Source organism: Diceros bicornis, chromosome 2 (genome assembly GCF_020826845.1).
Source record: "Diceros bicornis minor isolate mBicDic1 chromosome 2, mDicBic1.mat.cur, whole genome shotgun sequence".
Classification (NCBI taxonomy): Eukaryota; Metazoa; Chordata; class Mammalia; order Perissodactyla; family Rhinocerotidae; genus Diceros; species Diceros bicornis.
Window position 1 is genome coordinate 36,424,516 of NC_080741.1, and position 12,526 is coordinate 36,437,041.

Consider the following 12,526-nt stretch of genomic DNA (forward strand, 5'->3'; position numbering starts at 1 on the left):
AGGCGACACAAGAGAATTACAACTTACTGAAGCAGAAACTCCCAAGCAGAAACCTCTGAGGGAGACACTATAGGGGTAGGAAAGCCTGAACTGTGACAAATTGCTGGAGTCTCAGAGTGGACAAGTCAGTTAAAAACCCCCAGTCATGGGGGATCTCCACACTTCTGTGAGTTTTACCTTCAGCTCTCCCAGGTTCTCAAAGGGAATATCACAGAAAAATCCCCTGGTGCTTCTGGCAGGGGGAGGAAAGCAACCATTTTGAAATATGTCAGAGTACTCTGTTTTTAAGGAGGTCTGCCCTGAAGAGAAACTATTTTACCAGAACCTAACCTATTGGAATTTCATCAAGAGCCTAAGCAACCTGGTGGAAGGGAAATACCCAACTCCAGCTCCCTCTAGCCTTCCACGTGGGGGAAGGGAAATCAGCCCACTCTAGTCATCCTGTCCCACCAGGCAGGAGTGTGTAGGGGAGAGGGGGGTGACTGAGAAGCACTTGTGAAGTTCTCAGCCCAGGGGCACAGGCTCACTGAGACCTAATCCCAGGACTATAGAATGCGTCCCCTCCCTTCCCCACCTTATTATCATATTACTAAAGGCCTATTCACTGGAGTTCCTTTTTCACTGGAGTTCCTTTTATCCAGCACATCATGTTTAGCTATCAACAGAAAACTACAAGGCATAGTAAAAGGCAAAAACCACAGTTCGAAGAGACAAGGCAAGCATCAGAATCAGATTCAGATATGGCAGAGATGTTGGAATTATAAGACCGTGAATTTAAAACAATTATGATTAATATGCTAACGGCTCTAACAGAAAAAGTAGACAATACGCAATAACAGATGAGTACTATAAGCAGAAAGATGGAAATTCTAAGACAGAATAAAAAAGAAATGCTAGAGATAAAAAAAAAAAAAAAAAAAAAAAACACACAACGAAACCCTAACAGAAGTGAAGAATGCCTTCCACGGGCTCACTAGTTGACTGGACATGGCGGGGCAAAGAATCTCTGAGCTAGAGGATACATCAATAGAAATTTCCAAAACTAAAAAGCAATGAGCAAAAAAGACTGAAAAGAAAAAAAAAAAAAAGGAACAGAATATCCAAAAACTGGGACAACTACAAAAGATGTAGCATACACATAATGGGAATACCAGGAGAAGGGAGAAAGGAACGGAAGAAATATTTGAAGCAATCATGACTAAGAATTTCCCGAAATTAACGTGAGACACTAAACCACAGATCCAGGAAGTTCACAGAACAGTAAGCAGGATAGATGCCCCCAAAACTACACCTAGGCATATCATATTCAAACTGCATAAAATCAAAGATAAAAAGTCTTGAAAGACGCCAAAGGAAAAAACCACCTATGGAGGAGTAAAGATAACTATTATATCCAATTTCCCTTCAGAAACCATGCAAACAAGGAGAGTGTGAAGTGTTGAGGGAGCTTATACGGGATTACTCAGATAGGCTCAATTCAATGACACGGATCCTGATATGAGGGAGGCAGCAGCATCAGAGTGAGAAACAATATGATGGAAGCAGACAGCTGAAGATGCTATGCTGTTGCCTTTGAAGATGGAGAGGGGGCCATAAACCAAGGAATGTAGGCAGACTCTAAAAGCTAGAAGGGAAGGAAACAGATGCTCTCTGGAGCCTCCAAAAGAAACCACCACTGCTGACACCTGAACTTTAGCCCAGTAAGACTGATTTTGGACTTCAGACCTCCAGAATGATAAGACAATAAATTTGTAGTTTTAAACCATTAAACTTTGGTAATTTGTTACAGCAGAATAGGTAACTAATATACACCCATCAATAGCATAATGGATAAATTACAGTATATTTGCACAAAGGAATATTACAGTAAAATGAGAATAACTATTGCTATATGCAACAAACCAGATGAACTATAGACCTAATACTGAAAGAAGCCTGGCATAAAAAGAATATAAACTCTAAGATACCATTTATATAAAGCTTAAAAATAAGCAAAATTTATCTAAGGCTTTGGAAATTAAGACAGTGGTTAATTGATGGGTGGAGATACTGATTGAGGGGTCACAGTAAGCCTCTGGGGTGCTGGTAATGTTCTCTTACTTGATTTTGGTCCTGGTTATATGTGGTCCCTTTGTGATATTTCAAACCGTACACCTGTAACTTATACACTTTTCTGTATTGAATACTTCAATAAAAAGTGCTTAAAAACAAAAACGTGTAAGTAGTTTCAAAACAAATTTCCTCGCAAAAATTGGTACAAAAGTAAGTTTAAGGTCTAAATATGGTAAACAGAAGGTTTTTAGATTAGTTAAAACTGAATCCTATGTAAAGTGAACAATTACAGTAATTTCAGATAACAACTCAATTAATTTCAAGGATTTTCTAGTACATCTCCAATGTCACACAGAAAAAATGAGTTGACCTAGACACGCAAGCACAGCAGACATATCAAAGCATACCATGATGCAGTCTGCAATTTTCTTTCTTTCATTAGTTTCACTTACTTCATCAAGTATTGGTTTAGAAAAATTGGTCTTTACAACACCATGATTGCAAAACCCTTTCAGACTAAAGATTTTACCAATGGCATTTTTCATCTCATATGGTATCAAACAAAATGATTTTACAAATTAATTTTTCAATGCCCATGAACACCCTAAGTTTTTCCCACATTGAAACAAATTATTACCATCTCATATATTTTCAGCATTTATATTCAACTATTAGAAGCCAAATACATAAAACTAAACAGATTTTAAAGTTCTAACAAAAGGATTACGTTAGATAGTAGAGGTATTGCCCTCATTTTGTTGAAAAAAATCTTTGAAATATATATAGTATATTTTAAAGTAATAAAAAAGACCAATTTAAAGGGCAGTTTTTTACAATTATCTAAAATGACTCAATAGGTCAATGTGCATGTGTTTTTAGCTGAAATTCAATAAGATCAAATTGTTCTTATGAAGGTTCTAAAACAAGCATTGAAAACTGAGTACTGACAAGATGGAACTACTAACAGGTGTTCTCACCTGTTAGAGAGTAGCTATGTGTCAGTGCATTTGCCAAGCTTTTAAATAGCTTCTGCCCATTAAATAATGATAAAAGGCTACACTTTTATCCACTAGGAAGGCTGACATACAATCCTGCAGTTCTAGACATGCCTGTGGGGAAGACGTGTTGATCAAGGTAAACTCCCAGTTTAATGAAACTTACAGGATAGTGAATCTCATGTACTCACTTGTCTCTTGGAAAGAAGAAAGATCAGAATGCTTAACAATCCTATTAAATCAAACACTTCAAAATACTAACAAATCTTATTATCTGATAAATACAAATTTAAATAGAATGCAACAAGTTATTTAAACCTGAATGCAGAGAATAAATACTTTATTAACTGATTACAGTTGAAAGTCACAAACAAAAAAGGGGTATATTAAGGCAGAGCCATATATATAGAGAGAGAGAGAAAGATGCAGATACATCTCTCTCTATATATAGACAAATCCAAAGACTGTTAGCTCTTTACATTTTAATAACCTCTGCATTTTTCTTTCACACATTTAGGCAGTGTGCTTTCTTTTCTTCTCAGTTAAGGAAACACATCTTGGTCAATATTTCTAAATCATATTTTGGTGACAATGTATAGGATCATGGATTGAGACAATGACTAGTGTATCAAATGCTATCTGATAGTTTTCTCAGCATATTCCATGTGTGGTGGTACATTGACATTGGTGTGGAAAATCTGACGTTGATCATTTTTTCTTTTCCGGAAAAACTCATAATTTTTAAAAATGATTTTAAGTCTTAACTAAAATAAGCTTGGACTTCCAAGTCAGTCAAATGCTCAAAGCATATTACTTGCTGCCCTTTCCTAAACCCTCTTATATGTTTTAAACAGCCTTTAGAATATGATCTGATGGCTGTATTTCAGATCTATAAATTTTTAGTTTTTCAAAATCCAAAATTACTTCCCTATGCAAAGTGGCAATGCAAACAGCAATCTTACATAGTGTAGAACAATTTTCTTCTATATAGCTCCCTTTTATGAAAATGGGCAACCACACACACAACAAAGACATAAATTTAGTCCATCTGAAAAAGCACTCCAGCTCCCTAATTCCACTTTTGAAGGAAAAGGCAGAGGCAAGTTTACATTATCCCAGAAAACTGAATAAATGGCTTTATTTGGTATCTTCAAGAAGCTTCTCCTTCCGTAGGAGATGCAGGTGTTGTAGAAGAAACTGTAACTGGTTTTCGTGCAATTCTGTCAAGTTCTGCATGAACATCTGATAGGACGGGCTTCTGGCCTACATTGAAGAAAAAGAAACAAGATTTAGATATAAGTCAAATTATCTTTTTCACCAATCTCTCTTTATTTAAAAATCGCCAATGCTTTAACTTTATCTAGCATACTAAGTTATATAAATATCTTTAATTTAAAAAGAAATGCCCTCATTTTAAATCGTGGGGTCTGTTATCAAATGGAAGCAAAACTAGCTTCCATCATTTAATCTCATAAAGATCTTTTTTTTGAATTTTTATTTTATTTATTTTTTCCCCCCAAAGCCCCAGTAGATAGTTGTATGTCATAGCTGCACATCCTTCTAGTTGCTGTATGTGGGACACGGCCTCAGCGTGGCCGGAGAAGCCGTGCGTTGGTGTGCACCCGGGATCCGAACCCGGGCCGCCAGCAGCGGAGGGCACGCACCCAACCACTAAACCACGGGGCCGGCCCTCATAAAGATCTTTTTAAAAAAGGCATAGGACAGTAAGAACAGTAAAACAGAAAATAGCTGGGGGCCGGCCCCGTGGTGTAGTGGTTAGGTGTATGCGCTCCGCTTCGGTGGCCTGGCTTTTGCAGGTTCGGATCCTGGGTGCACACCAACGCACCGCTTGTCAGGCCATGCTGTGGCGGCGTCCCATATAAAGTAGAGGAAGACGGGCATGGATGTTAGCCTAGGGCCAATCTTCCTCAGCAAAAAAGAGGAGGATTGGCAATAGATGTTAGCTCAGGGCTGATCTTCCACACACATACACACACACAAAAACCAGAAAATAGCAACAAAATTTTGGAATCTGCAAAGATGAATGAGTGGTAACTAAATTAGCAGTTCTAAGAAAGCATAATCTTCTGAATTGGCAGTGGGAAAAGCCAAGAAGTCATTCAATTTATACCCAGAAACTTATAAAAGGTTCAAAAAATGGTAGCTGCAGGCATTGGTGAAAAGGGTGGCAAGAAGGCGGGATTCAAAAAGGAGAATGGGTTAAAAGTCTGTTTAAACAGCATTTACACAAGCAACAAAAGAAAAATAAACTAAACTTCATCAAAATTCAAAACTTTTGGGGCCAGCCCCGTGGCACAGCGGTTAAGTACATGCACTCAGCTGCTGGCAGCCTGGGTTCGGATCCCAGGCGCACACCGATGCACTGCTTATCAAGTCATGCTGTGGTGGCGTCCGATATAAAGTGGAGGAAGATGGGCACAGATGTTAGCCCATGGCCAATCTTCCTCAGCAAAAAAGAGGAGGATTGGCATGGATGTTAGCTCAGGGCTGATCTTCCTCACCAAAAAAAAAAAAAAAAAAAAAAAATCAAAACTTTTGTGCTTCAAAGGACACTATCAAGGAAGTGAAAAGACACAACACAATGGGAGAAAACATTTGCAAGTTCTATATCTGATAAGCGTCTAGTAAACAGAATATATAAAGAACACTTACAACTCAACAATAAAAAACAAATAACCCAATTTAAAAATGGGCATATGATTTGAACAGACATTTCTCCCAAGAAGATAATACAAATGGTCAATAAATACATGAAAAGATTCACATCGTCATCAGCCATCAAGGATATGCAAATCAAAACCACAATGAGATACCACTTCATAGCCACTAGGATGGCTCTAATCAAAAAGATGGACAATAACGAATGTTGGCAAAGATGTGGAGAAACTGGGACCCTCATACCCTGCTGTTAGGAATGTAAAATGGTGCAGCGTTTTGGAAAACACTTTGGTAGTGTTAAACATAGTTACCACATGACCCAGCAATTCCACTCCTAGGAATACACCCAAGAGAAATGAAAACATCTGTCCACACAAAAACAAATGTTCACAGTAGTGTTATTCATAATAGCCAGAAAGTGGAAACAATCTAAATGTCCATCAACCAATGAATGGAGAAATAAAATGTAGCATATCCACACAGTGGCATTTTAACAAGCAACAAAAAGAAATGAAGTACTGATATATGCTAAAACATGGACGAACCTAGAAAACATTATGTAAAGAAAGCGTCTATTGTATGATTCCATTTATATGAAATCTTCAGATAGGCAAATCCACAGAGACAGAAAGCAGTTTAGTGGCTGCCTAGGACTGAGGGACTGCGGGGGGAGAGGAGTAACTGCTAATAGGTTCCAGGTTTCTTTCTGGGGAGACAAAAATGTTCTAAAATTAGATTATGGCGATGGTTTGCACAACTCTTTAAATATACTAAAATTATTGAATTGTACACTTTAAATGAGTGAGCCTCACGGTACGTAAATAATATCTCAGTAAAGCTGTTTTGTTTTTTTTTAAAAAAGCTCCAGGTAAGTACCTGACTTTTTGGCGGACAGTGGTAAACCACTGCTTCCACCTCCAGCCCCACCTCCAGGGCTACCACCACCAACACCAGGGCCTCCTGGAGAGCCAGTCTTTTTACTCAGCAAACTATTGAAGAAATTTGCCAAGACACCCTCACTTGTAGCTCCAGCTATAAAAAAAAAAAAAGAAAAGAATTCATCTAAAACGTTATTTTTCTATAAATTATTATTATAGCAATCACACACAGAAAACAAATAATAGACTTAAAATTTAAGAGCTGTATATTACAAAGACAAGTCCAGTTTTATCTTTTGAGGCTGGGTAACTTTTTCTCTAATTTATCCATATATAAAACAAAATATGAGCAACCTTTAAGAGTGTAAGATGATTATTAAAAAATTAGAACGTTATTTTTAAAAGGCCAAAAGCATTTTAAACAAACAGATGTTAGATGCTAATATATGTCCCTTTTGAAAGGGGTTCTTCAAAAATATAACTGTTGAGAAATATTTGCCTCAAGTATTACAAAAAGTTACCTAATCCTATACGAAACCAGTAGAAGTTCCAAGAGATAGATGGGTAAAGGAGAGCAACAAACAATTCACAGAAGAGAAATATAAACAGAAAGGAAATACTAGGGGAAAAAGTTCTTATTAGTTAGTATTTAAAGAATGCTGATTAGGTTGTAGCAAAACTGCATCACCCAATGTTGATGACACGTAAACTGAACAATCCATTTGAAAAACATTACCAAAAGACATAAAAATGTACAAACTCTGACCTATTAATCCCACTTAGGGCAATTATTCCTACAAAAATAACTACTATGCATATAATTTTTTCTTTATGTTAATCGCAGATAACCTATTATAGTAAAAATATGAATTTCTTCAATTACCTACCATAGGAGAATAATATAACACAAAGCTTTCATAAAGCTCACATCATTCAAATGATATATTAAGACTATACTGTAAAATGGTTCACAGTTTGATTAACTATGAGATTATATCTATAGAGACAAAGATTAGAAGCTATTGCAAAAAAATGAAAATAGCTATGGCAAAAGCTGGGATTCTAGGTAGATTTCTTTCTATTGTAAAAATGTATTGTGCTGTTTTCTCCAAGAAAGAAATGTACCTTTCATGTTTGGATCAATTTTTTTTGACCCAGCAGGGATGGGTGACACACTGGCAACGTTGGACGACACAGATCTATTTGGTGTTCGAGGGGAGCCTCCTGGGACTCTTGGTGAGGCATCCTATGTAAAAATAGGAAAATCATAATTATAAAAACCTGAAACTTTCAACTTCACAAAAGTTACTATTATAAAAAGAAATTACTCTGCAATTGTCCCCCATCTGTTCTACTGGTACTTTCACACTATAGGCCATTGACAAAAATGTTTAGCAACTGTGTCCTCATTATTAGAAAATACCCATCATATTTTAGAATACTAATTTTCCCTTCAATGGAAAAAGAAGAACATATTGAATAATGAGGTGTGGTTATGAGTAAGTGTGGGGGTCAGATCTCTGTTTCAATCTGGACTTGCATCCCATCGGCTGTATAATCTCAGGCATGCCACAATGTCCTCCAAAGCCCCCATTTCCTCATCTGCAAAATGGGGCAAATAATAGTATCTGCCTCATAAGGCTATGGTGAAGATTTATAAAATAACACACATAAATGGTTCAGCGCAGCAACTGATGCACAACAAACGTTGCAAAATTGATCTTTATGATTTAAAATATTCTAAAACGGAGTGAAGTCTATCTTTTAAAATCTCACAAATTCCAGGAGAATTCTGAATTTAAGTTTATATCAAAGTACACCCATATGAGACATGTACATGATTAAGAAAAAAAAGAACTAAAACAATATGCACTGCATTTTAATAATTTTGTCAAAATTTGTAATACTGACCACAGGCCTTCCAGCTGCAGTTGGTGGCTGCTTTGCTAAGAGAGACTGAAAAACACCAAAGAATTCTAGGTTAGACATTCATAGCATGTATTGCTGTATTTTTAAAGAAAATATATATAGGAACAGTTTACCCATTAACTATACTAAGTCTGCTTCTGATGTACTTTCTTACCTGTAGCTTCATCAGAAACACCTGGTCATCTTCTGCCACAATTTCCTTCTCATGCACAAACTGAAATGAGCAATGCATAAATGAGTAAGTCTAATATATTATGATAAAACCATTAATAACTCACTCTTTAGATTAAACTAATTTTTTAAAAAATTTCAAGAATATGAACATTACCTATATTTACATGGGTGAGCTGCCCTGCCCAAGCCCCTATGGCAGAGCTGTCCAATAACTATCTGCAATAATAGAAATGTTCTATCTCTGTGCTGTTCAATATGGTAGCCACTACCTACCTGTGGCTATTAAGTACTTGAATTGTGGCTAGCGTGACTGAGGAACTGAATTTTTTATTTTATTTAGTTTTACTTAACTTATATTTAAAGCCATATGTGACTAGGAGCTACTCTATTGGACAGCACAACCCTAGAGCCATAGGCACACTAACCAAGCTTATAAAATCTACTAAACAACAGTTAGGTGTTTAAAGCGTCAATAATATCCCAGTTGAGTAAAAACCAACTTGTCCTTGGTTTCCCTGAAATAAAAATATAATGGCTCTTCTATCTGCTGAATAATTAGGAAAAAAGAGTAGCAAATGTCTCCTGCTTCTCCTTTCAGTACAAGACACGCTCCCATCTATTTTCCACCCAGTAACCAGATTGCTTCTTTTTTTTTTTTTTGTGAGGAAGATTGGCCCTGAGCTAACATCTGCCAATCCTCCTCTTTTTGCAGGAAGACTGCCCCTGAGCTAACATCCATGCCCATCTTCCTCCACTTTATATGGGACGCCGCCACAGCACGGCTTGCCAAGCGGTGTGTTGGTGTGCGCCCGGGATCTGAACCGGCAAACCCCGGGACGCCGCAGCGGAGCGCACACACTTAACCGCCTGTGCCACCGGGCCAGCCCCCAGATTGCTTCTTTTAAAAGGTTAAATCAGATTACATCACTCTTGGGCTCAAACTCTCCCTCCAATCTCTTTCCATGTCACCCAGAAGGCAATCCAAAGTCTTGATTGCAGTCTAATAAGGCCCCACAAGATCTTAACCCTGCCTTTCATCTTCTACCACTCTGGCCCTCCTCATGGCTCTTTTCCAGCCTCTCTGGCCCCCTCTGCACATTCCTACCTCAGGGCTGTGTACTTTCTGTTCCCTCTGCCTTCAACATTCTCCCCTCCTATCAGAGACATTCGCCAATCATTCCTAAAACAGCATCCCCTCCCCCATCCCAGTTCTCTCCCCTCACCCTTTATTTCCATAGCACTTATCACCACTCCAGAGATAGCTTCTGTATTGATTTACTATTGCATCACCCTCTTATTTAGCACCTAATACCTAATCAGTGCCTGAGCTGGTGCTCAATAATATTTGTGGAATGAATAAAAGACAACTTAAACAAAGCACAATTTTGTTGGTAAAAGAGATAATGGGAAAAATTGCTTTTGGATGTGCACGTTTCTTTTAATAGACATAAGAACTAAACACAACACCAACTGATTCTTCATTTGATGTTACTTTTCTTGTTTCTTTTTTTATTTTTTATTATTTTTTTAATTTTTTGTGAGGAAGATCAGCCCTGAGCTAACATCCGATGCCAATACTCCTTTTTTCTTTTTTTTTATTATTATTTTTTTTTGTGTGAGGAAGATCAGCCCTTGAGCTAACATTCATGCTAATCCTCCTCTTTTTGCTGAGGAAGACCGGCTCTGAGCTAATATCTATTGCCAATCCTCCTCCTTTTTTTCCCCCAAAGCCCCAGTAGATAGTTGTATGTCACAGTTGCACATCCTTCTGGTTGCTGTATGTGGGACGCGGCCTCAGCATGGCCGGACAAGCGGTGCGTTGGTGCGCGCCTAGGATCTGAATCCGGGGCGCCAGTAGTGGAGCGCCTGCACTTCAACAGCTAAGCCATGGGGCCAGCCCGCTCATTTTTTTTCCTGAGGAAAACTGGCCCTGGGCTGACATCTATGCCCATCTTCCTCTACTTTATATGGGACGCCGCCACAGGATGGCTTGACAAGTGGTGTGTTGGTGCGTGCCTGGGGTCTGAACCTGCGAACCCCGGCCGCCGTAATGGAGCGCGTGCACTTAACCACCGTGCCACCAGGGCGGGCCCCTACTTTTCTTATTTCTAAGTACTCACAAACGGAAGACAGATGCTCACTGTAAATGTCTGAAATCCTAAGTAAGAGTCTTATTATATGTTAAATCAAAATTATTTTTTCCTAAAACACATCCAAATTAAAAGTCAGTGAGAAGTACTATATGAAACACTCATTTTTACACAACTTTTCAGAAACATATTAACTATAGAACATCATATACTGCTTAATATGAAATCAAGATATATGAAAGGAGAGTACATTCTGGAACCTGATTTAAGAGTCATAAGAATGACACGCAACAGTCAAGATTAAAACTGAATACAGGAAACTGGAAACTCCTGGATAGCTGTCGGCTAGTGTGGGTAACTACTGTGGAGAAGATCCCAGAGCTGCCTCAATACATAGAAGCTAAGAAAATTATTCTAGCAATGTTTTCTTGGCTTTGGCTGAGGGTCTAGGTTGGAAAGTTCACAACTTCTATGTATTCAAATTATTCAAGATCTACATATTCACTCATGCTAATCCATGATTTCCATTAGAAAATGGAATCTGGGCCGAGTGGTTAAAGTTCTGCATGCTCTGCTTTGGTGGCCCAGGTTCACAGGTTCAGATCCCGGGTGCAGACCTACTTCACTCACCAGCCATGCTGTGGTGGTGTCCCACATATAAAGTAGAGGAAGACTGGCACAGATGTTAGCTCAGGGCTCATCTTCCTCAAGCAAAAAAAAAAAAAAAAAAAAAAAAAAAGAGGAAGATTGGCAATGGATGTTAGCTCAGGGCAAATCTTCCTCAGCAAAAAAAAAGAAAATGGAATCTGCACTAACATTTGCTAATATAAATATGCTAAAGGCTAACTAACGATCAGTAACTGAATAGCTGATTTATATTTTGATAAAACATCTTTATTTTGAATTGTGCATCAGAAACACCCAAATCACACTTAGAAACCCCCTTATAGAAAAGGGCTCTCTTACCTTCCTACCTACAATTCTAAATTATGAATTCCTCCTCAGTTTAAAAGCCTCAATATTGAGACTATATACTAAAAACTGTTACCTTTCGGACAGGTGGTTTAGTTATAATGTCTTCAAAATTATCTTCTGCTTTTAATGTTTGAAAATTTTCATGTAGTATTCCTATTTTCTTATCATTATCCCATCCTGCTGGACTGGAAAGAAACGCACATGATAAATTCTCAAGCATTTCATGATCATATCAAAGGGAACATTTCTACGAAGTTAAATTTGACCAATTATGAAAAACTCCTCAGCTTTTTTATTATAATGCTCAAGGTATGGTTTACTAATTTCTACTTGAAATTATTATTAATATTCCTGATTTAAAAAATGCTATTACAGTTTTTTATGGGGGAGGATGGTAATTAATTATTACCTCCCAATTTTATTCAGATAACTTTTTAAAAGCATGTCTAGATTATACATCGAGTCCTTTATTTATCACAACCAATTAAAGAGTAAGTAGATATACTAATATATGCACCCAATAGATAATTTAGCTATAATGGTAAGGCCTTTCGAAAAGGGCTCAGGCCAGCAGTAAACCTAAAAGCAATGATAAATGGATAAGGCAGGTTATAAATAAAACAATCTAGAAACAGAGTCTCACCCACTCATCATGGAAAGGTCTACTGGTCTCATCTCAAAACCGAAAACGATGACTCATCATCAAATAGCAGCAACAATACACAATAAAATAAAATATTTAAGAGCATACTTA

At 37.6% G+C, this 12,526-nt stretch overlaps 1 protein-coding gene across 1 annotated transcript in view; it reads right to left on the reverse strand.

Moving 5' to 3' along the window:
* Positions 1-3,370: 3,370 nt before the first annotated feature.
* DYNC1LI1 (dynein cytoplasmic 1 light intermediate chain 1) overlaps positions 3,371-12,526 on the reverse strand; it is a 36,068-nt gene continuing 26,912 nt past the window's right edge. The window contains exons 8-13 of the mRNA XM_058554467.1: positions 11,846-11,957; positions 8,688-8,747; positions 8,516-8,560; positions 7,730-7,850; positions 6,603-6,758; positions 3,371-4,310 (exon numbers count right to left, since the gene is read on the reverse strand). Coding sequence (XP_058410450.1) covers positions 4,198-4,310; positions 6,603-6,758; positions 7,730-7,850; positions 8,516-8,560; positions 8,688-8,747; positions 11,846-11,957 — 607 coding nt within the window. The 3' untranslated portion in view covers positions 3,371-4,197. The remainder of the gene's footprint in view (positions 4,311-6,602; positions 6,759-7,729; positions 7,851-8,515; positions 8,561-8,687; positions 8,748-11,845; positions 11,958-12,526) is intronic.